This window comes from Hemicordylus capensis, chromosome 4 (genome assembly GCF_027244095.1).
Source record: "Hemicordylus capensis ecotype Gifberg chromosome 4, rHemCap1.1.pri, whole genome shotgun sequence".
NCBI lineage: Eukaryota > Metazoa > Chordata > Lepidosauria > Squamata > Cordylidae > Hemicordylus > Hemicordylus capensis.
Window position 1 is genome coordinate 317,957,656 of NC_069660.1, and position 24,999 is coordinate 317,982,654.

The 24,999-nt window shown below is 49.4% G+C and overlaps 1 protein-coding gene across 3 annotated transcripts in view; it reads right to left on the reverse strand.

The window, feature by feature from the left end:
* The window catches only part of ARHGAP39 (Rho GTPase activating protein 39), a 224,025-nt gene that overhangs the window by 40,484 nt on the left and 158,542 nt on the right, over positions 1-24,999 (reverse strand). For 2 of the 3 annotated variants that reach the window (XM_053251141.1, XM_053251140.1), the window contains 2 exons: positions 16,260-16,821; positions 1,461-1,553 (listed from right to left, as the gene is read on the reverse strand). In XM_053251141.1, the coding sequence (XP_053107116.1) occupies positions 1,461-1,553; positions 16,260-16,821 (655 nt within the window). The remainder of the gene's footprint in view (positions 1-1,460; positions 1,554-16,259; positions 16,822-24,999) is intronic. The other variant, XM_053251142.1, reaches the window with a different exon arrangement.

The following is a 24,999-nucleotide window of genomic DNA, read 5'->3' on the forward strand; positions in this document are numbered from 1 at the left end:
CTCCAATCTGCAATATGTCGATGGGGCGTCTACATGGCCAGGTTGTAAAGATTTCTGAGCTAATGTCCCTTACACACTTTCAACTGTAAAAGTACCACCTATGATCAGAGGTGAAGAAATGTTGGCTCAGTTTATCAGCCAGACAAATTGTTTTACTCGCCAAGCTATATTGATAAATTACTCATCAGGACTTTTTTTTCACTCGTCAGGCATCATTTGTCACTCGTCACAGAATAGTAGACTAGTGGGTTTCTGCAGTCCTGCCTATGATTATTAGCAGGCTTCGACAAATCCACTTGCCAGCTCGCCAGTGGCGAGTACCCCCAACCCACTGGCGAGCGGAGCACCCAGCACCACATAGTTCTCTGCCCCAGAGGTCTCATTCCCACTGCCATTTTTGAGAAGCTGAGAAACAGCAGGAGTCCCTTCTGAGCAGTAGGAGGGGGCTCCCTCTGTTTGTGACCCTCTCCATCTCCCAGTGCCAATGACAGAAGACCCGCTTCTCTCCTAAGCCCTCTGCCTGTGCGCCAGAAAAGCACCCACTACTATGAATATTTACATACCGCTCTTCAACAACATTCTCAAAGCGGTTTACATAGAAAAATAAGTAATATATAAATAAGATGGTCCCCTGTCCCCAAAGGGTTCACAATCTAAAAAGAAACATAAAGCAGCCACCAGCAACAGCCACTGGAGGGATGCTGTGCTGGGGTTGGATAGGGCCAGTTGCTCTCCCCGTGCTAAACATAAGATAATCACCACTTTTAAAGATGTCTCCCCTAGCAAGGGGTCTGAGGGAAGAGAGGGGATTGGTGGCAACCACAAATACTGGCCGGCTAGTGAACTAAGCCCAGATTTGTGGAACCCTCATGAGCAGTGATAAACAACATTGTTTGGCAGCTGCAGCCAATGACTTTAACACAGCAATGATTTGGGGTCTGTGGTTCAATATTCTGCGGTACCAAAATGCAAGGCCGGAGTGTTGCATGCAAACAAGCTTCCCCCAGCCCTGCTGGTGTGAGGCTGATTAATCAGAGAGGAGTGTGAGCAGGACAGGCGTCCATCCCATTTCAGGGGCGAGGGAGCCGCCCGGCCCCATATGCACCAGCACGCCTCCGGCCCACCTGCATCGCCACCAATGCAGTGGCGCCTCGGCACGAGAGAGAGAGAGAGCCGCCCTTGCACCGACACAAGCCCCGGGTCTCCAGCCGAGTCGCCCGCTCGGAGGTCAAACCGAGTTCAGCACCTGCTGGAGGAAGCGTAATCGGCAGCGGTCGAACGGAGCGTGGCCCCGGAGCTCACCCGAGAGAGGCGCGCCCGAAATAAGCGGTTAAAAGGGAGAGAGAAGCATGAAGCCGATGTTAAGAGGAGGCTAGAAAGCTGCAGAGAAACAAAGCGTAGTTGGCGTCTACGTCTAAAGAGAGGGAGGGGCTAAGTGAGCGCTGGCCGCGGCCCCCTACCATCGTTTTCTTCGATATAGGGCTTGGGTTTCTTTCTCAATTTGGACTTCTTCTTACTGTTCCTTTCCAGGAGTTCTTTAATGTGCTGAGTCACTGGGAAACAAACAGAACGATGAGGACAACGGAATGGGACACAAAGGGCGGGAGGGGGAGGAAAATACCAGTTTCAAACATCAAACTGAGATCCAGAGGGCCCTGCTTTCAGTGCTGGCAAGCTGGGGCATTGTTTTCAGATCCACCTGGGGTATCTCTGGAAGGGAAGCAAAATGCACTTTTCTCCACAGGGACAGGGACTCCACATGAGGGATGCACCAAACACCCCCATATTTCGATTCACAGGGAGAAACCAGGAACTTCAGTGAGGAAGAGCCCCCCCCCCAAAAGAACATCCAGATGTGCAAGTATGTACCATCTTTGTAGCCTGTTGGGAGCTATTCCCCACCCCCCACCCCACCGGCAGCAACTGCTGCTTCCTCTTTACTGTTTTAGTCACAAGGTGGACCCCATCCAGTCAGGGATCACACAGTGGACAAGGCTATGCACCCAACAGGATACGGCTACATAATGAAGGCACTGAGGGCAACTGAGAGTGAGAGCAAACAAGGGCAATGTGGATAACTGAACATTTCTGCAAGCAGTGCCCCCCCAAAAAAAAGAATCACTAAAAGGGAGAATTATTTAGGAGTGTGCTAGGCCTCATACAGGTAAAATTAGTTTGCACAATGCACCTTTTAAAATTAAATCTGGAGGGCCTGATTTGGCTGGAGTTCATGTGAAGCAAAAATAAGAAGGGTTCCTCTGAGCATATGCAGAGTATTCTTTCCTCACCACCATGTACCTGTAAACCAGGCATGGCTTCCTGGCGAGTTTAGTCCACACCCGTGGGTTTCTAAAGAAAGTAGCCACCAGAAATCTGTCCAAGGGCACCACGTGAAGCACTATCATCTGCAGGACTAGACAGAACTCACGTTGTGCAGGGGCAGGAATTTCTCTCACTGGCATCTAAAGGAATGCAGAGCAGCCGCAACATCTCACAATCTCGTTCTGGGAAGGGAGGCTCTCTTCTTTTTATATACCAGGGCTGTTCACACAAGGAGCCCTATCCGGACATGCACAGCCCAACCTGGGAAGGGCTGCTTGTGTGGAGTGCCAAGATCAAGCTCGATCCTGGCGCTGCCCCACTGGGCAGCCCGGGTTCCCCCCGCCCCCAGGCTTTTACTGAGAAAAGAGAGTCCGCCACGCACACACACCCCCCCCTCTAGCCTCAGTTTACTGTCATGTGGCAGCACGGACTCTCTGTAGCCCCATTCGGGCTGCCGGCAGCCTGTCCCACCACAGAAGCCCGGGGAAGGAGCGTCCTGGCCTCTAGCATATCCCTCAGGCACCACACAGCTCACGCAGTGCATTTGGGGATATCCAGAAGCCAGGTGTCCTTCCCCCAGCCTTAGAATCGGCACGCTGCTCGCTACAGCGCCGATCAGGTGGGAGGAAGGCAGGTAGGATCCTCCTTTCCGCCCAGGGGTGAACGACCTTGCCACTTTCAACAACAAAGTTCTCAAAGTGATTTAGGAACAGCGGGTGCTGCCTTCTAGCGAGCCAGACCCTTGGTCCATCTAGCTCAATATTGTCTGCCCAGACTGGCAGCGGCTTCTCCAAGGTTGCAGGCAGGAGTTTCTCCCAGCCCTATCTTGGAGATGCTGCCAGCCAGAGAGGGAACTTGGGACCTTCTGCCTGCAAGCAGGCAGACACCAGCAATGGCCACTGGAAGGGATGCTGGGCTGGGTTGAAGAGGGACGTTTGCTTTCCCCCTGCTGGGTATAAAAGAGCCTCCACTTTAAAAGGCACCTCTTTGCCTGGATAGCAGGGGTGAGGTGATGTGGACGGGGAGCAGTGTCTACAGCCCTGCAGAGGTTCCCTTTTCCTGCTAAGGTAAGCCTCACTACTTAAGCCAAGCTGGCTAAAAATCTCTTTCTCCTGAAGAAGCTAACTGGTTTGCAACCAGATAACTCTGTGTGTGTGTGTGTGTGTGTGTGTGTGTGTGTGTGTGTGTGTGTGTGTGCGCGCGCGCGCGCATGCTCTTGCCTGGTTTCCCCGAGACAGGCTGCCACCTCAAAGTCTCCTTTGCCAGGCAAGAGCACATTTGCAGGGAAGCGGCACTTAACTAGACTCTCATTTCAGCACTGAGCACCCTTACAGCAGGCCTGGTGCTCCAGGCTCAACAACAAATGGGGTTCTAGTTGAAGGGGAGATGTCTGCCCAAAGAACTCAACCCTAAACAAAGACAAAACGAACCCTCCTTTCTGGCTTCGCAAGAGACTGTAGATACCGGCATGCATCCCCGTCAGTAAGGACAGGGGCCAAGGGATGGGAGGAATTGTGCCTGCCCCCGTCCCTCTCTGAGCCCCTCACGGCCGTGGCTCTGGGGCACTGCATCCTGTGCTAGGGGGCACAAGGGGTGACCAGCCCTAGGCCAAGGATGTGCCCCCTTTCATGAGGGAAGGAGAAGCTCAGCACCTCTCCCAGTTCCAGCAGCATAGAAAGCAAGGCTCCTGCGGACATCAAACGGCATGGGGTGGTGGTGAACAGACAAATGAATAAAGGAATGGACTGTCAGCATCGAGTGTGGAAGCAGTCAACTTCCCCCCCCAAGAAATATTTAACACTGGCATTCCCAAGAAGTGAGGTTGGTAGGGACAAATCCAGCACCCATCTTACAAGAAATGAATCTTATTTGCTTGACGTGGCCCAGAAGAATGAATGAGTAAGTGTCTTTCTCTCTGACTGCTAGTCAAAAGCTGAAGAGCGGCCCCAAAGTTCCTACTGCAAAATGACGCCATCTCCTTGGATAAGGAAGGCTTCGGGTCATTCTCAAGTTGTGGCAATTAGCCACCCCCCCCCCCCCGCACATTTAGAGTCAATGAAAAACAGAGAATCCCATTGTTAGGCAGTCTAGGAGGAGGAAAACATGACTGTGTGTGCTTGCAACATGGCAGCAATTCCACCAACCAGCTAATTTGCCAGCCCGGAATGGGAGAGAGGGAGGATGTTGTGTGTGCATTGAGAAGTCTCAGCAGTAATTATCAGCACGAGGACTGGCTTTGAAATCCAGGCCATGTGTGGGTGGAAGCCGGGAAGGGAACAGGGGCTCTCCAGGCTATCTGCACATCGTATTTAAGACTTACGGATAACCAACCGTATCTTCGGTTTGCTGCCATCATTTCTCACATCCTTTGCAGATGAAAGCAGTCACACTCCACTTGGCTGCTGCGGACTTCTCTGAGTAGCAAACTGCACCTTACTTTAGAGGAGGCCGAGTCCTGTGTGGTTTCTATGGACCGGTTTTCATGGGTATCAATAATTCCCTCACGTGGAAGGTGGAAGTCATCTGCTGGCTGAAGACCCATGTCCATCCTGACTGGTGGAGACTGGGCAGGAGAAGCTGGGGCTGTTGCGAGTGGAACAGGTTAAGAGTCCCCTTCCGGAAGGCAGGGCCCCCCGCCAGCCCTGAAATGGAACGGGTCTGGTGCCTGTTCAAGAAGCCAGTTCCAGGCCAGTAACCCACAAGTCAAAAGCCTTCTTTCCTTCCGCAAGGGGCTGGCACCACTCCGCAGCTTCAGGCACGCTTGGGCAAGCCAAGGTCTCATAGGCATCCCTGTGCCAGCCCCGATCCTGTGATCCTGCTTCTGGCATTGGCTACCTGATTATTCTGGAAGGACAGGGTGGCCCAGCCAGATCCGCCATCCCAGGGACCCACTGTCTTAGCTCTTGGCCTCCAGAAAGGCAGGATAGAAACCTATCGATATCAAAACCAGTTCCAAACAGGCTTTTCTCCCTCCGCGTCTGTTGCACACCAGTCTGCATCAGATTTTTAAAAAAGAACCCAGGGCAGGGGGGGGGGATACGCAGACGACGAAGGGGAGGGGGCTCGATAACTATGGGCATGCTTGGGTCTCTATGGCTCCCAATGGATTCTATGGAGAAAAGTGAAATGGGCTGCCATGAGGGACACAGCTGGAAGAGAGCAAAATGGGCCCTCAAAGTAGAGCTGGGCTTGTCCAGGGCAGGCTCAGCCCCATCCCAAAGAGGGCCTTCAAATGAGCCCCTTTAAGGATCCGCTGCAGAGCACTAAGTTGCTGTGCATGCCCCAGGGGTTTCTGGGGCACCCAGACCCCACCACCACCACCACCACACATGCCCCGCTTCTTAGGATGAGGGACACTTCGCTACTGCTTTAATATGATGGTGATGATGCCACCTGTCAGTAGAAGCAAAAGAAGCTGCCTTCTACCGAGTCTGACCCTTGGTCCATCTAGCTCAGTATTGCCTACACTGACTGGCAGCAGCTTCTCCAAAGTTTCAGGCAGCAGTCTGTCCCAGCCCTACCGGGAGATGCTGCCAGGGGTTGAACCTGGGGCCTTCTGACTGCAAGCAGGCAGAGGCTCCACCAACCAATTATGGGCCGTTGCCCTCAGGGGGATATCTCACAGTGCTCACAAGTGGTCACCCGTCCAAATGCCCACCCAAGCAGACTCTGCTTCACAAAGGGGACCATCCATGCACACGACCACAAGACCAGCTCCTTTGGGAGCTAGCTGCTGGCAACCCTACTGCTGCTGCTGCTGGATTGCTTATGATGCTGCCGGCACAACAGGACTGGGCAGCAGAAGCATGGCAGCGATGTCCGCGAGACAGAGACGCCGGGAGCCCAGCGCAGCTGAGCACACCCTGCTGAAGGGGAGGGAGGGTCTGGTGGTATCCAGCACGACTGGTCCCCTTAGCTAAGCAGGGTCTGCCCTGGTTGGATATGGATGGGAGACTAGAAGGGTGAGCACTAGAAGATATTCCCCTTAGGGGATGGAGCCGCTCTGGGAAGAGCAGGAGTTTCCCAGTCCCCTCCCTGGCAGCATCTCCAAGATCGGGCTGAGAGAGATTCCTGCCTACAACCTTGGAGAAGCCGCTGCCAATCTGTGAAGGCACTACTGAGCTAGATGGACCAAGGGTCTGACTCAGTAAACGGCAGCTTCCGATGTTCCTACGTAACAGGGACTGAAAACCCCAAGCCTGCTCTCCAGCCCCTTACTTCCTCGGCCGAGCCCCTCGGAGGAGCTCCCAGTCTCTCTACCACTGTCATGAGCCATCATCAATGCTTTAGCTGCAACAAAAAATCATTTAATGGAAGGAGTGGCTGGGAACTCCAGGCACCTGGCTGCCTCAGGAAGGGTTGCAATCAGGCTTCGGAAAATTATATATTGTATTTAAGATTATACCCACACACACACATATATATACACATACACAATGACTGCTCTTTGGAAAGGAGATGTTAAATGCTTCTTTGGCTTCAGAGCAGTAATTGAGGCTGAGGACTAATGCATAGTTCCAGACTCAGCGGACCCAAGGCAGCCTCCATCCCATCCGGAAGGAGTCAGAAGTCAAGAACGGTGATCCATCTCCAGCGGCACAGAGAAGGGAGTGGGAGACGCCTCTGGTTTTGAAAAGCAATGCTTTGTCTTGTAGTGCAAAGGCCATTGCGCTGGAAAGCAGCTTATCAGCAGTGTCCCCTCTAAGGCGTGCGCACATGCGTCCACTCACGAGTATTTTTATGTCCGCTCAGTAAATTTTAGATCCCACTCAGGTTGAAGCCGGAAGGCCCCACTCACACGCTGCCTTGATACTGCCGCCCAGAACAAAACTCATTCTGCACACAGATGGGGGGAAATCAGAGAGAACACTGCTTATCAGCGCTGGGAATATTTTTTTAAAAAAATCTCCTCTGCGCTACGATAGTGCTAACACTCCAGTTCGCCACTGACCTCCTGCAGGCTTTTTCTCCATACAGCAGGAGTTCTCTGACTTGGGTGCCCGGACATCGCTGGACTTCAACTCCCATAATCCCCAGCCACAAGGGCCGCAGATGTGGTCCCCAGATGTTGATGGGTCCCCAGATGTTGGCTTTGGCCATGGTGGCTGGGGGTTATGGGAGTTGAAGTCCAGCAACATCTGGGCACCCAAGTTTAAGGGCCCCTGCCCTACAGAATCAGAAAGAGCTGCATTGCCTAGCATTAAATACATGTGTTTAAATAAAGTGGAAAGCACATTAGGGACTGGCGGCGACTGCTGACACAGGGATGCATCTTGTGACTGTTCCTGCATTGAGTCCAGAGCTGAATTTCCGGCACAGTTGGACCCGGAGCAGGGGTGAGCCCAGCACAGACTCCCTCGGCCGCAAAGCCCAAAGCCGTGGGACACAAGAGAAGGCCTGTTGCTCGCCATCGCTGTCGCCACTCACAGCCCTCCTCCTCCACCCTGACCTTACAAAGGACTGCAGATGAAGGACATCGGATGTGATGCCACCATGGCCCCATGTGGAGGGGGCAGGGGAAGCAGCCAGGCCCAGCCAGAACAAGGTGGCCTCTGTTGAATCCAGAGCCGCTCCCTGCTTCTGGCTGCCCATGCACTGTGGCCGGAATGGGAGGCCTCTGTGCAGAACAGCGAGCAGAGAGAGAGCTTTGTCTTGACTGACAGAGGGACCACGGAAACCTCCTGATCTTCTATGGGACGTCCCAAGATCAGGGCTCCCCAAATTGCCAACGCTGGACCCAAAGGGGGCTCAAGATGGCAACCCTGAATTGACGACGTATGAAGGGACTTATATTGGGACCTGCCTATGCAAAAAGCTCCTGCAATTGATAACGGAAAGGCTCAAAAACCTCTCGCCTCTCTTTTTCAAGGAGCTGGAACCCTCTTTTCCAGTTTTCTGGTTTCTCCAGCTTTCACATAAGCACGAACAGGATGAAAAAGATGCCAGGAAGGCACATCCAGGAGGGCGTGGTCTACTTCTTTTCACCCGTACATGCCCCATCTTCAGGCTTTGCAGCTGAGAACAAAACAGCAGCAGACCTTAGACTGAGCGCTGCACACAAACACACACAAACATACCTTAGAGATCAACCTTGATTTAATGCAAGAACTATCAAGAGGAATATCCCTGTCCCAAGAGCAATTGTGCAGCCCCAGATTGTGCACGCTTGCTTGTGCACTCAGGTGTTCGGGTCACAGACTCCACTTTGCCCCTAGGAGGAGAGCCAAGGTCAGCAAAGAGGTGCAGAAGTCTCCAAGACTTCTCCTCCACACTCTGGACTGGAAATCGTCCTTCCCATCATGGCGGTGGACACAGGGATCTCAGGAAGACAGGGAACACGCCAGAGGAAGAAGCTTTCCCACTCATATGCAGTACAAGAGAAGGAGATCCCTGCCTCTTGGAAGAAACCTGTGGCTGCTCCCTCCTCCAGGAACTTCTCCTTCTGGTCCAAGCTAAACACAGAGTTGAGGCTAAAAATCACTTCAACCCAGCCAGGGTTTCAGATGGCTGTGGGAAAGTTTGAATCATTTCCCATGTGGATCCACCAAGCTTCAGCAGAGACCCAGCCATGAACAGGTTGTGTGTGCGTGTGTGTCTGCACTGGAAGTTGGAGGGAGTACAGGAAACATATGGCAGTGAATGCAGAAGTCAGCTTCCTGATGATGTCTGCTGTCATTTTTCTGTCAAGACAAAATCTCTCATCTTCGGGCCGACCTAGATGGAGACTCCACAATTATTGCGGTGTCTGAATTGGAGGTGTCCAGCAACTCCTCTTATATGGTTCCGCTGGATCGGTTTCAGTTTGTGACGTGGACATGGACAAGCTGTTTGGAGCAATGAGGCCTACCACTTGTTCTCTTGACCCTTGTCCAACATGGCTTGTTCTATCTAGCAGGGAAGCTGTTGTAGGAGGCCTGGTAGAAATAATAAATGCTTCTCTGAGGGAGGGCAGGATGCCTCCTTGTCTTAAGAAGGCAATTATTAGACCTCTTCTAAAGATGCCTGCATTAGATCCTTCAGAGTTGAGCAACTATAGGCCTGTCTCCAACCTTCCATGGGTGGGCAAGGTGGTGGCCTCTCAGCTCCAGATGGTCTTGGAGGAAACTGCTTATCTGCACCCATTTCAGACTGGCTAAAATGGGGTGGAGACTGCCTTGGTTGGCCTGATGATCTCCAATTGGGAATCGAAAGAGGGAGTGTGACTCAGTTGGTCCCTTTGGATCTCTCAGCAGCTTTCTATACTATCGACCATAGTATCCTTCTGCAACGTCTGAGAGTGTTGGGGGTTGGGGGAGCACTGTTTTACAGTGATTCTGCTCCTACCTCTCGGACAGATTCCAGAGGGTGTCGATTGGAGACTGTTGTTGCTCTTCAAAATCTGAGCTTATGTGTGGCATCTCCCTACTGTCTCGAATGCTCTTTAACATCTATATGAAACCGCTGGGAGAGATCATCAGGGGATTTGGTGCGGGGTGTTATGCTGATGACACCTAGATCTACTTCTTCTTGTCAAAATCATCAGGAGAAGGCATAACCTCCCTAAATGCCTGCCTGGAGGTGGTGATGGGCTGAATGAGAGATAACAAACTGAGACTGAATCCAGATAAGATGGAGGTACTGATTGTGTGGGGTCAGAACTCCAGATATGATTTTGATCTGCCTGTTCTAGCTGGGGTCACACTTCCCCAAAAGAAACAGGTATGCAGTCTAGGAGTGCTTCTGGATCAGAACTTTTCCCTGGTGTCCCAGGTTGAGGCGGTGGCCAGGGGGGCTTACTATCAGCTTTGGCCGATATGCCAGATGCGCCCGTTTCTTGAGATGAACAACCTCAAAACAGTGGTACATATGTTGGTAACCTCCAGACCTGACTTCTGCAATGTGCTCTATGTGAGGCTGCCCTTGTACGTAGTCTGGAAACTCCAGTGGGTACAGAATGCGGTGGCCAGGTTGGTCTCTGGGTCATCTCGGCGAGACCACATTACTCCTTTGTTGATAGAACTACACCGGCTGCCAATAAGTTTCCAGGCAAAATACAAGGTGCTGGTTATAACCTATAAAGCCCTAAACGGCTTAGGACCTGGGTATTTAAGATAACGTCTTCTTCGCTATGAACCCCACCGCCCATTGAGGTCGTTTGGAGAGGTCCGTCTCCAGTTGCCACCAACTGGGCTGGTGGCTACACGGGAATGGGCCTTCTTGGTTGCTGCCCTGAGACTGTGGAATGTGCTCCCTACTGAAATACAACCCTCCCCATCTCTGACAATTTTTTAAAAAGCATTTGAAAACCCACCTCTTCACCCAAGCTTTTTCAGATTTTTAAATTTTTAAGTTTTAATCTGTTTTTAATTTTTAGATTGCCTAAATTGTTCTAAGATTTTTGTGTATGTTTTAACTTGTTTTATGATGTTGTTAACCACCCAGAGATGAAAGTTTGGGGCGGTGTACAAATGTGACAAACAAACAAATAAATCAAATTTAAAGAACAGGAAGAAAGGAAGGAAGGAAGGAAGGAAGGAAGGAAGGAAGGAAGGAAGGAAGGAAGGAAGGAAGGAAGGAAGGAAGGATCCTAGCCCAGTGATCTTCACTACTTTTCCAGCGGAGGCCACTTTGGCCAAAAAAAAAAAAACCAGAAGAAAACAACCTTCAGTGTCCCACTGTGCTGACCTCCACACAATACTACGCTTTTCTCAGCACTGGGAGGGCCCTTCAAGAGAGATGGAGCCCCCTCTTAGGAAAGCCCTGGGAAAGGCTACACTTTCCAGCACTCCATGCATGTCTTCCAAGATGGTGCAGGGCTCAAAAGGGCTCTGTTTCCCTTAAAGGAGCCCCCTGGCACTGGGCAGAGGACAGCACTGCCTGGTGGAAATGGTGCCAAGGTGCCTGTGCAGAGTATTCATGCAGGTCCAATACACAATTAGTCAGGGGACCAGTCTTAGGGTTGGGGGGGGGGCACCACTGGCCCCTGGGTCTTATAATGGAGGACACTGTCCGAGCCCTTTATGGTTGCAAAGATCGGCTTGAAAATGTATAGGAAAGGAGACAGAAGGACTGCAGTATAAGGTAGGAGGTGGGGCCTGCATCGCTCTTCCCCATCAGTAGCAATTCCAAAATCAATTATGCAAATGAGTATAAGACTGAAGAACAGAAGACGCAATTGTGTTTGTGTGCAAGTTACCAGGCTGTCAACTGTTAATTTTATTTATTGATTAACACAGGCCCATAGCCCCACTCAGGAGAGTGGATTCATGCATCCTTGCAATTACACTGAGCCCTGTCCGCCACTTGTGCCAGCTGCCAAACATCTGCATCAGGCTTCAGTGGGAAGAGGACCGGAGTCAAAAGCGTATTAAGGGCCTGCTAAACAGGGTGTGATTATAACTGAAAAGCTTAGATCCTTTCTGCGGCTCTCCCCCTAATCATTCCAACTGCTTTATGTTCCAAGCAAAAAACTGTAGTCAGCAGGCCAACCTGCTGTTGAAAAGCCTGGAGCGGGCAGGCCTGTCATTCCTGAAGACTTACCCATAATGCTCCAGCAAATACCTATCCAAGCAGCCTTCCCTTTTCTGCCACAGCAGCAGCATCACGAGGCCTGATCCTTCCAAAGCATTGCAAGACACTCTCATCTGAGCTGGTGTTTCAAGGCAGGGGTTGAGCTGTCAAAGTTTTCATACTGAGGTTTGGGTGTCCCTTGATCCTCAATGGCCCATTTTTGCGTGATACTGCCTGTCCCAAAGGGTCTGTGATGGGGCAGGTTGGAATGCAAGTGCTAAATTACAAAAACTCAGCAGATGCCGCAACTCTGGGTGCCAGCTGCAACTGTAGGGGTCTCGTGGACCCAGCTGAGGACAAGAGGCAGTGCAGACAGAATGATCCCAATTGCTTAAATATGCTCAAGCAAGCCGGAGTGGGCTAAGGAATCACACCTACCTTTCTCCCTCCAATCCCCCTCCCCCACCAGGTTTTGGCTAGCTGCTCCCATCTAGAGCAGGCCTGCTCCACTTAGGCTCCCCAGGTGTTTTGGGGCCAAGACTCCCAAAGCCCTAGCCACAGTGGCCAATAGCCAGGCATTATGGGAGTTGTAGGCCAACATCCGCAGGAGGGGCGAAGCTGAGCAGACCTGATCTAGAGTGAAGCAGGAATCTTACTTAGCTCTAACCTTCAGCAACATCATTGCAGCCATAAGAACATATGAACAGCCCTCCTGGATCAGGCCCAAGGCCCATCTAGTACAGCATCCTGATTCACACAGTGACCCACTGCAGGGATTCCCAACAATGGGTCCCCAGATGGTACTGGACTTCAGCTCCCATAATCCCCAGCCCCAGTGATCTTTGGTTGGGGATTATAGGAGTTGGTCCAATAACATCTGGAGACCCAATGCTGAGAATCCCTGGCCCACCGGATGCCTCTGAGAAGCCCACAGGCAAGGTGAGGTGAGGGCATGCCCTCTCTCCTGCTGTTGTTCCCCTGCCACTGGTATTGAGAGGAGAGCTGGCCTTGTGGTAGCAAGCATGACTTGGCCTCTTAGCTAAGCAGGGTCCACCGTGGTTGCATATGAAAGGGAGACTAGAAGTGTGAGCACTGTAAGAGATCCCCTCAGGGGATGGAGCTCCATCCCTCAGGGGATGGAGCTGCCACTCTGGGAAGAGCAGAAGGTTCCAAATTCCCTCCCTGGCAGCATCTCCAAGATAGGGTGGAGAGAGAGTCCTGCCTGCAACCTTGGAGAAGCCGCTGCCAGTCTGTGTAGACAATACTGAGCTAGATGGACCTACTGTATGGTCTGACTCAGTATATGGCAGCTTCCTATGTTCCTATTGTCGTACTGCTTAGTAATGACTGGTAAGTCATTAGCTACAGTTTAGACCAGTGGTTCCAAACCATGGGTCCTCAAATGGTGTTGTACTACAACTCCCATCATCCCCAGCCACAATGGCCAAGGGGATGATGGGAGTTGCAGTCCAACATCTGGGGACCCAAGGTCGAGAACCCTTTTGCAATTCACCCTGATTGACAGCAACTCTGCAAAGCCTTCAGGACAGATAACCTTCCCAGCCTTGCCCCCCCACCTCAAATCCATTTTAATTTGCAATAATTGCATCATTGTGCCTGTAAAGCATGAGCTCTCATGCTAGCTATGGCTGTTCCCCTTTGTAGGGTATTCCTACCTTTTTATTTTTAAGTCCAATATTGCACTCAACAATGAGGACTAGAGGGTTGCCGTTTTAACTTCAAAGGTAGAATTCTCAGAAAGTCAAAATCCATGCCAAAGGAGGGGCGGATTTGTCATTTGGGTAACTAATGTCAGAGCAGTCTCTAGGCTCCCTGGAGGTCAGCACCCTGTTCAGTCCGTGGGTTTCACCCAACGGAGAAGCGAGACCACTGACGTGAGAAGGCAACAGAAGCCATGCATTTTCACACCTCGTTAATGAAATCATTTTGTTCCTCCTGCTCATCAGGCAGAGAACATTAGCTGGGGAGGCTTCGGTCAGGGGCTGGTATGTGATTTGGTGCTTAATGTTTTAGAATAACAGCCGTGTGTTAACAGCGCCTAGAATAACCAATTACCAGCTCGAACGGCATAGCCGGATCCTGAAGGGAGGGGGGGAAAGAGGGGCCTTGCTGATGATTCAAGGACTGCCATATTGCAGCTGACATTTATAGGGAAATGACACCGTTAGCGGGACACAGATGAGAGACAACTCCGCAAAAGAGGGAGCAGCTGCCATCCCCGACTCGCCAGCAGAGCATGGAGAAGAGGGGGAGAAGAGTCGGGGGCACACAGCTCCCCACGGCCTGCCTTGCCTTCATGGTGGCTCCCAAACTCCCACGCAGGTGCACAGATCTCACTTCTTTAGAGCGCACAAACCAGCCAGGTATTTTTCTGCAGAAGCCGCCATCAAAATGAACGTGATGGCAGATGTGCAGAAAGGCACCAGTTGCAGGGGAGCAACAGCAGGAGAGAGGGCAGGCCCCTTTCAACTCCTGCCTGTAGGCTTCCAGCAGCATCTGGTGACAGGATGCTGGACTAAATGGGCCTTCTTGGGCCTGATCCAGCAGGGCTGTTCTTATGTTCTAAAAGTTCCTGAAGAGTTGACACCCCACCCCACCCTGCCAAGTTGCTCAGGGGAACAGCACCTCTGTTGCACATAGAAATAAAAAGCACCACCCCACGGGGGACAAAATACAGCACTGCAGCATTTTGGGGTGCTGGGGGAGGTAGTACTGCCCCCCAACGTGCCACTCTATCTCTTGAGGACCATTTGCAGCAGCCGCTGGAACACCAGGAGGACCAGGATGAGGACTCCACGTTGTGGATCTCTCCCTTCACCCCCAGTCCCAGTGGTTGCCTTCAGCCACCACTGAAAAGAATTGGGAGCTGATTCCATCTTGGCCCAGTCCTTGCACAAACTTTAAGAACTAGACAATTGGAATACCTTAAGGCTGGTGTTAAATACCGTATCTCGGGTTTTGCGATCAATATAAGCCACTCTGGGGAACAATCTCAGCTGAAAAAGGGTAAGAGAGAGAGAGTGGGGAAGGAAAGTAGATGCAGAGAGAGAGAGAGAAGGGAAAAGGGAAGAAAGAAAGAAAGAAAGAAAGAAAGAAAGAAAGAAAGAAAGAAAGAAAGAAAGAAAGAGTACGTATCCGTTAGTCAGTCCAAAATCTAATCTCAATCAAAACATCACAGGGGGCAGCAGGGATGAAGTAATGTCCACCACGACCAACTGATGGCCCATTCTGAGAGGGCTGATAATCCTTAAGGCCAACTCTGGCTCCCTAAGGCCAGAGACACCACATATTATTCCAGGTACTTGTCATACATATCAAACCTGCCTCCCCATACTTTAAGCTATTTCACCCTCATTGTGTTTCAAGTAAACAAGGTGCTCCTTGTCCGGTGCAATTCAAGGAAGAGCAAAGTAAAAACATCCATTCCCAGCACAGCTGGCAAAGAGCCCCTGGTGGCGCAGTGGTAAAACTGCCGCCCTGTAACCAGAAGGTTACAAGTTCGATCCTGACCAGGGGCTCAAGGTTGACTCAGCCTTCCATCCTTCCGAGGTCGGTAAAATGAGTACCCAGAATGTTGGGGGCAATATGCTAAATCATTGTAAACCGCTTAGAGAGCTCCAGCTATAAAGCGGTATATAAATGTAAGTGCTATTGCTATTGCTATTAGAGAATATCTAGCAGTATTATTAACAATGCAGATTGTCAAACAAGCGAGTTGTTGGGTGCCTAGGAGGAGTTTAAGGAACAGACAAAATGGAAGAGCGAGGAATCAAGAGACGGTGCAGCAATTCGAGCACACTCGCTTTGCATAAGTAGTCAGAAGATGCTGAAAGCTATTTTTACTTCATTTTTTTAATTAGAGGAGGAGGAGGAATATGAATTAAATGAAATCAGGCAAGAAATCTAAAAGAAAAAGGATGGGATTTTAGAGGTCTGAAAGCACAATGAAGAAATAAGTATTCCATGTGAAAGACAACACAGAGGGGAAGCAGCAATAGCTGAGTAAAACCTGAGAAAAGAAAAGAGAAACTGGAATACAAAGAAGAGGAGAAAAAGGGTATTCCTCTTGACAAATTCAGCGGGGATGCTGAATCCAGCCCTACTCTACAGCACTGGGACCTGGGCTATGAGAGAATTAAAACAACAAAGAAAGAAGCTCAAACTTGTGCATGTATTTCTATAAGTGTGTATGTGCATGTATGTGTCTGGCACAAGTCACCACATTCATTTCATGCTGGATCACATGCTGGATTTTGCTGAACCTCAGGGAGAGAAAGCCAGTGTTAACACCCCCAAGCTGACCTTGGTTCATTTGACTTGCAGGTGGCCAGTTTTGGAGACAAGATGCTAATCCAGAACACAAAAGGGTGACTGGTTTTCGCAGGAGCCAAGCCAGATCAGACAAGACCTTCCCCTCTCACTCTTACCTTTTGTGTCGTTCACCGGATCCATGTGCCTGTAAATGTATCCTTCCAGGTACGAATGGAACTTGGGGGTAGGTGGGAAGAAGGCCAGGCAGATGGACATGAGCTCCCAGCCTCGGGCCAGGCTCTCGTAACGGAAGTTCTCAGTGGTCTGCCGGCACAGCTGGATGTAGAGTTCGTCCCGGAGGCCCTGCATGCTCCAGCCCTTGGTGGCAATCTCCAGAGCCACGTTGAGCTGGTCCGTCTTGGCCCGCCGGTCCCCCATGTACATCTGGATCAGCTTGAAGATCTCGCAAGCTTCCTTCTTAACATTGCGGTCAGTGGTCATGATCATGGGCTTCTTGATGGACTCGCTGCTCCAAGCCAGCATGTTGGCGATGGAGACCTTGCGTCGGAAGAGGCCTTGCGTGTGCTTGTTGAAGTGCTTGGAGGCCCAGTTCTCAATGTCCGTCTCTGAGGAAGGCTTCCTCAGGTTGAAAGTGGGGAAGACACAGCTGGTGCTAGGCATCATGTTCCTGTTCTGTCTGCTGCTCTCAAACTGCGCACAGGCGCCCAGATCCTCGGACTGGAAAACACAAGACAAGACATGGTGACCGCCTTGCTCGATACAAGGAATCCTCACCACCAACTGCCTAGAAGAGTCACACTCCCTCAACTGTTCTTCCTCCCTTCTCTACCCTCTCCTGGTGAGTTGGGGACAGCAACTGGTGCTGCCTCTTTTGCAAACTTGTACTTCATCCATGTCGCACTAAACGTGTCATTTCCCTACATATATCAGCTGTAATACAATAGTCGCCTTGAATAATATTCAACTACTCTCCCCCATTTTGCCATCCAACTCTGGAGCTAAAGCTGCTCATTGCGATGTGGTTCTTTGAGGGAAAGAGCCAGCAGGGCTCTGGGAAAGGAGAGTTGCTTCTTAGCACCCGGGAGATCCCAGGTTCAATCTTGAGTTAGGTAACAGTGTTGGGATAGATGTCCACTTGAGAACATAGAGAGCCGTAATCAGGTTGGGTCAATAGCACTGAGGCATCTTATTACTACTACTATTTGTAGTGGTGGTAGTGGTGGTGGTGGTGGTAGTGGTAGTAAGACCAGAGTAAATAAAAGAGATGGACAAACCAAAGGCTGAGTTTAAAAAAAACACTGAAGTCTCAAACTGTACAGTTTTCAAAATTTGATTTTAAAATTCCATGTTGAGATGCACTTAAAAACAGAATTGAATGATTATTTGTATCAACATTTTACACCCCATTTTTCTACTCTTGAAATCAAACAGCATCCAAAACTCAGAATTGTCGTAAAGAGATTTCATTAGATATAAATCTGATGTTCTTGCAAGAACATCCAAGTTAGGAGGAATTTGGCTAAGAATTCTCCTGTTCTAGGCTATAATGTACACCTTGCCCCAACCACCACAATGATGCAATGGAGCCATCTTGCCCAATATGGTCTACTCTGACACCAGTTCTCTGTGATCTGAGATGAGGATCCTTCCCAACTCTGAGGAGGGACTGAATCTGGGAAACTTCTGCTTGCAGGACTCATGGCTTCCCACTCAGCTAAGGCCCTCCCTTAATATCTTCTCAATTTACTTTGCTGACATTCTGTATAACTTCATCATGTTTTATGAAATGTTAATTTCTAACAATGGTACTAATAATAATATAATGGCCTGGTCCACACAATTGTTCAAATCTTTTATGTGGGTTACCAACATTACTATGATTGTGTGAACCCACGCCAAGGTGGTTTAGGGTCTAGGATGAATCTGAGATTTCCGCCTTGGTGTGGGCTCACACAATCACGCTAATGTCAGCAACCCACATTAAACCTAGATTCAAAGGATTGTGTGAACCAGGCCAATGTTTGCAAGCACTCAGCTAACAGATCAAACGCGACAACCTTTTGCAACAGCTCAGTTTCTCTATAAATGAACAAAAGTGCACTACAGAGTTTCAGGTGACAGCTCAGGCCTTAAGACCAACTATCTCCTAGATCCTGAGAAGCAATAAGTTAAATGTTTGCTTAGCCAGTTGAGGTTATTCATGAAGATAAGCATATCCTAACAGAAAATGTGCACCATCACCACCAACACATGCATGTGTGCATGTGTACATATGGACACACAAACCGAGGTCGTTCACACAATCAAAAAACGTGTTCTACCCAGGTTTGGTTGCTGATGGTGCTCCAATTTTCGGTTGTGTGGAAGGAAAGTAGGAGGAAAACCTGGGTAGCTTTTCCTCCTATGCTGCTTCCACACAATCACTTCTACCCAAGTTTTCCTCCTACTTTGCTTCCACACAACTGAAAATTGAAAGCATACCCAGCTCTCAAACCCAGGCAGAACACAGCTTTTGATTATGTGAATGAACTCACCATTTTCTCATTATAAATTGTTACCACAGTTCAAATTGCCATTTCCCCCCTTACAATCAGATTGTTACAATGCCTTTGCTAGGGCTATTTTTAATAACTCAAATCCTGAAGGCTTTATGTTTTTAAAGCCACTGTCTATGCATCCTCATCCCCGCAGAACACAATGAAATACTGTGAAAGAAACCAAGTGATACTAAATCACTTCCAAACACCAAGAAACCTCGGAGGGCTCATAGCTTGCGCACATGCACGCACGCACACACACAACCCGCCATCCCTGAGTTGAAGTCTTCAACACCAAACAGGGGAGTAAACAAACCTGGGATAAGCCTATAATAAATCAGACACGCTGCCTGAACATGTACTGGGAGAAGCCTGGAGGTTCTTGAAGCTATAAATTGCTGGGAAAACAAGCCAAGCACCGGGCAGTGCTTTGGGAAGTCGACATCCGCAGAGGAACACAACAATGCAGGAGAAGGGGGAGAACATCACATCCACAAAGGGTCTACTCAGAACAACACACACGCTGGGGGTGGGAGGTGGGCATCCCAATTCTCTAGGGGCTCTTGGGCAACGCCACCTTCTTGTGCTAGCACCACCTTGCTTGGGGCACACGTGCAGCATTAGGACGTCGGCCATTTTATTTAGAAAATTATCCAATAAGTTTTACTAAATACAGTAAACCACCCTGCACACGTCCGTGCCTGAAGCGAAATGGGCTCACAGCCAAGAGCGGAGGGTCCCAAGCTCGGGTCCCCAGATGTTGTTGACTACAATTCCCATTGTCCCAACCCCTGGAACAGCTGGGCCAGGGGTGTCCTGCTGCGGCCCTCCGGTTCTTGTCAGCCTACAACTCCCACCATCCTTGGCTACTGTCCACTGCGACGAGGGATGATGGGAGTTGTAGGCAGTTGGACACCCCTGATCTAGGCTTTGGTTTTTTGATACCTCGAGAAGGAATTGAGTACCCAGAACATCCTTCTACCTGCCGCAGCCTTTCACGAGGAGAGGAGGACCTGGGCTCTCTTGTGGTAGCAAGTACAAATTGTCCCCTTTGCTAAGCAGGGTCTGGTTTACATTTATTATTTATTTTATATATTTAGTTCATTTACATACCACCCCATACAAAAAGGTCCCTGGGCGGTTCACAATATAAAACCGTTCAAACATTAGCATTAACATAATTAAAACAATTTACAATAAAAACTCTAAAACCAAAGCTTTGAAACTATAAACTAAAAGCCTGACTAAACAGTTATGGTGTTGTTGTTTTTAAAGGGAGACATGTGTGAGCACTGGAAGAGATTCCCCTCAGGGGATGGAGCCACTCTGGGAAGAGCAGAAGGTCCCAAGTTCCCTCCCTGGCAGCATCTCCAAGAGAGGGCTGAGAGAGATTCCTGCCTACAACCTTGGAGAAGCCACTGCCAGTCTGTGAAGACAATACTGAGCTAGATAGACCAATGGTCTGACTCGGTATAAAGCAGCTTCCCACCCTGTTGCACAGAGGTTGCAATGGGACACAGGAACAACAGTGGTCTTTAAGACTTGCAAGGACTAAGTCACATTTTGAGTAGCTTTAGGACACAAAGGACTAATTTTGGCTAGCTGGACAACAACAACCTTAAATACTCAATGCATCGATGCCCCAGTATTGCAATGGGCTACCTATTGTCTTCTAGGAACCATCAGAGGAACTACTTTGGACCAAACCATCTCAGACTCTCTTCTTTTGCTTGTTTCCTTAACCAAGAGTGCCTCCACCTCCATGCACCCCATTTGAATGGCAAAGCTACACAAGGAGGTGTGTGTTGGTGGTTGCACCATAACAGGAGAACTCCCTTCCCCTGAAAGCCCTTCAAACTCTGAGCAAGGACAGCCTCCAGGATCTCCGTAAGATTTTTCTGTCTGGGATGGCATCCAATAATCAGTGAGAAAGAGGCATGGGGAGGACCACCATAAGCATTCTTCCTGGGAGCTGTGGTGACTTCCCCTTCCAAACAGCACCATCAGCCCAGCTGAAAGCCAAAATGTGGATTCAGCTCAGAGGCAGAGCATCTGCTTTGGATGCAACAAGTCCCTGGTTCAAGCCCTGGCATTTCCAGGTAGTACTGGGAAATATCTCTGCCTGAAACCTTGGAGAAGCCGCTGCCAGTCAGTGCAGACAGTACTGAGCTAGCCAGACCAATGGTCTAACTCAGGATAAGGCAGCTCCCTATGTAACTTCGGAGATTCCCCATTGCCCAGAAGGCCAACTCCAGTTCCATGCATTAATCACACATTTCAAAGCTTTCCTCTGCACTTCTAAGGATTAGGTGTGTCCTAATTTCTAAGAAGGAAGCTGGGGTTAAGGATGCCAAACTCCATGCCTGGTGCCAGTGTGTGGAACATGCATACGCCCACCATGATGCCTTAAAGCTTATTCCATCAGATCTGCTTGACTCAGTTGGATCTCCATTTCCCAGTGGAACATAGGAACATAGGGTGCTGCCCTATAATGAGTCAGACCATTGGTCTATCTAGCTCAGTATTATCTTCACAGACTGGCAGCGGCTTCTCCAGGGTTGCAGGCAGGAATTTCTCTCAGCCCTATATGGGATATGCCAAGGAGGGAACTTGGAACCTAGATGCTCTTCCAGAGTGGCAGCTCCATCCCCTAAAGGGAATCTCTTACAGTGCTCACTCACACTTCTAGTCTCCCATTCAAATGTAACCAGGGTAGACCCTGCTTAGCTAAGGCGACAAGTCATGCTTGCTACCACAAGACCAGCTCTCCTCTCATGTCCACCTCTCATATCTCCTCTCATATCTCCCCCAACATACAAAATTGCTGTTAGAAGCCTGAAACAAAGTTTATGATTATTGATGAGCCTGTATCCCTGTCTTAGAGCAGGGATTCCCAACCTCTGGCCCTCCAGATGTTGATGAACTACAACTCCCATCATCCCCCCACAATAAAAATTGTAGCTGGGTGGTCATGGCAACATCTGGAGGACCACAGGTTGGGAACCACTGTCTTAGGGCAGACCTGCTCAACTTTGCCACCTTGGCTGTTTTTGGACTACAACTCCCACAATGATGCCCCAGAACTCGGAAAGGCAGGGGCAGGGTGGAGAAGCACATTTTGCAGGGATTCAGATTATCTGGAAGACCCAGTGGCCTATGAACACTCTTCCTTTAAAAAACCAAAACCAAAAAGGCAGACTCAAGCGGCTAGGCTCAACCGATAAACAGGGACAAAAAACCCCTTGAGATGCCCTTTCCCGGGTGCCTTTATTATCGCCGGGAGTGGGGGAGACAGGCTCATTGATGCTACTGTGGGTGGCAACACACTCCAAGTATGACTCATCCAAGTTTCTTTGAAGCCCTTCCTCCCTCCTCACCCGCCAACATGTTATTCATACAAGGCCTTTCATTTCCCAGAATCAAATGCATTTGCCCTATTCTTCCACTGACTTTGTTGGCTCATTTCTTTAAATGTCGGCTGCTCGGTACTTCCAAGATCAGAGGCAAAAAAATCTAAGAGGCCATGATGAGGCAGACTGGGGGGAAATGCTTAGAAAATGAATGTCGTGGCCATCACGTCCCTGGAGACTATGTAATCTCTGTATTTTTAGCCTACTTTTCCAAAGGGAAGGAGTTATAAGATCACCTTCTCTGTGTCCATGGGTTTCTTGTGTCAGTGTTTACAGTCTGATACAAATCAAATTCACAGCACAAGAGAAGAGTCACCATATTAAAAGAAATGAAAAGTAGGCTCTGTTAATTCTACTTAGCACTACTTGTTTCGTAGGCAATAACTCCCCAGTCCTTGGGTTATATATTTGCTACAGTTTTTTGCTGAAACATATCTGACAGAACAGCCGTAACAAAAACTAAAGTTGCATCCAGTTGGTATAAGTTTGTGGCTGTAACTTTCACATTTTCGACCCAATTTGGGCCCAATGATATCTGATATACTGAAAGCCAGTGTAGTATAGGGGCTAGAGTGTTGGATTACAATTGGGGAGACCCGAGTTCAAATCCCTTTTCAGCCATGAAATTCACTGGAAATTCACTCTGAGTCAGTCATTGATATCTCAGCCTAACCTACTTCACAGGGTTGCTGTGACGATTAACATAAAACCATGCACACAACTCTTGGTTCGTCAGAGGAAGAGTGGGATATGCATGTGTGCACAAATAAAGAAATAAATAAAGGATGCTCTACTCTGCCCCCCCCCTGTTTCTTGGGTGGGACATGCCACCCACACGTGATGTGTTTTGCAGTGCAGAAAAACTGCAAACTATGAAGCTGCTATAATGAAGCCTCCTCTGTTTCACATGATGAGCACTCCTTCAGCTATTGGCCATGACTGGCATTTAGAAGACAAGGTGCTTGCCATCACCTGAAGCCCTGAGCCAATGTACGGCCCAGCAACAGGGAGGAAGGGGCTATTTTCACAACTATTCCTTATATGCTATTTTCCAACAAAACCAATCTCAATGCGGCTTAACGAGGAAGAGGTTCCCTGCCCTCAAAGGAGTTCACAGTCTAAAAAGAAGCACAAAGACAGAGACCAGCCACTGCACCGGCAGGATGCTCTCCTGGGGCTCAAGAGGGCTAGTTATTCTCCCACCACCACCATCTCCTCCTGCTTCTAAATATGAGAGAGGAGAGGAGAGCGGGTCTTGTGGTAGCAAGCATGACTTGTCCCCATAGCTAAGCAGGGTCCACCCAGGTTGCATTTGAAGGGGAGACTAGAAGTGTGAGCAGAACTGGAAGATATTCCCCTTAGGGGATGGAGCCACTCTGGGAAGAGCAGAAGGTTCAAAATTTCTTCCCTGGCAGCATCTCCAAGACAGGGCTGAGAGACACTCCTGCCTGCAACCTTGGAGAAGCCGCTGCCAGTCTGTGTAGACAATACTGAGCTAGATGGACCAATGGTCTGACTCAGTATACAGCAGTTCCCTATGTTCCACTTTACAAGGTGCCCCTTTGCCCAGGTAACAAATGTTCCTGCCATGGCCCTGGGTTACCCTGCACTGATTTGTGTATGCGTCAGAATCGTGAGAACCATCAGAAACAGTTCTCAAACCATATAACTGTGATTGAAGACATATCTGATGAAAGCGACTTTGAATAGGACGCTGTGGTTTTGAAGCTGATAAATTAAAACAGATGTTCATTTAGGAAGCTTCTTCTAAAAAGTGAGCTAAAATGTAAACAGTTATATACACTGCAAGGATAGTATTTCCCTGGGCAATTTATCCTCACTGAAAAGCATCAATACTACCCCATTTAGACCGTTGGGCATGTAATTTTGTTTTCATTATTGGCTTTCTGTATACCAATTTTCTTTCATGCTTCCAACTAGGGAAAATAGGATGGCCGTCCCATGAAAGAACATGAATTTGCCATGATCCTTCACTCAATTATTCTGAAATGTCCACACAGTGAAAGTGGAGTAACCCAACAGCAGTGAGTGACATTCACACATACCAAGAGCATTGCAGCTGGCAGGAAGCGTGGGCGGCGGGGGTGGGGGGGAGTGATGCTTTGCTCTAGGACTTATACCTTAATAGAGTTTTGTCTGATTGCTCGCTGGGAGGCCTGTGTTTCAATACAGGCAGATCTGAATCAATGGCAGCATCCCCCGGTACTGGGAGGAGGCAACCATTCCCGGCACAGCCACCTCCACACACTTCCACGTGATTTCAGTGCCAAGAGGGGACTCCTTTACGGGAAGCCAAGCCCCATTTTGCCCCAGTAACAGCTGGGAATGGCACACAGGGTACTGCAGGAGACGCACACAGGGAATTTTGGGAGAGTAGTCCTTGCAAATGCTTTCTGCAACTTATTTGGATTCAGATGTGCCAAAGCACAGGCCTACTACCTGAGCCTTGGGCTCAAGGAGCTATTTTTTCCTTACGCAAAATCTGGAAAAAAAAGGTTCATTCCATGCATGTTATACATCTTTTCCATATTGCCCCTGCAACTTATTTAGGAACATAGGAAACTGCCATATGCTGAGTCAGACCATTGGTCTCTCTAGCTCAGTATTGTCAACACAGACTGGCAGCAGCTTCTCCGAGGTTGCAGGCAGGAATCTCTCTCAGCCCAATCTTCGAGAAGCCAGGGAAGGAACTTGAAACCTTCTGCTCTTCCCAGAGCGGCTTCATCCCCTGAGGGGAATCTCTTCCAGGGCTCACACATCAAGTCTCTCATTTATATGCAACCACGGAAGGCCCTGCTTAGCTTAAGGAGACAAGTCATGCTTGCTACCACAATACCAATTCTCACAACACTCTGGTTCTCTTCCAGTCATTTCCAGGCCTCTGGGGCCCAAACTGGGCCAAAAATGTGAATATAGCCCCAAATTAT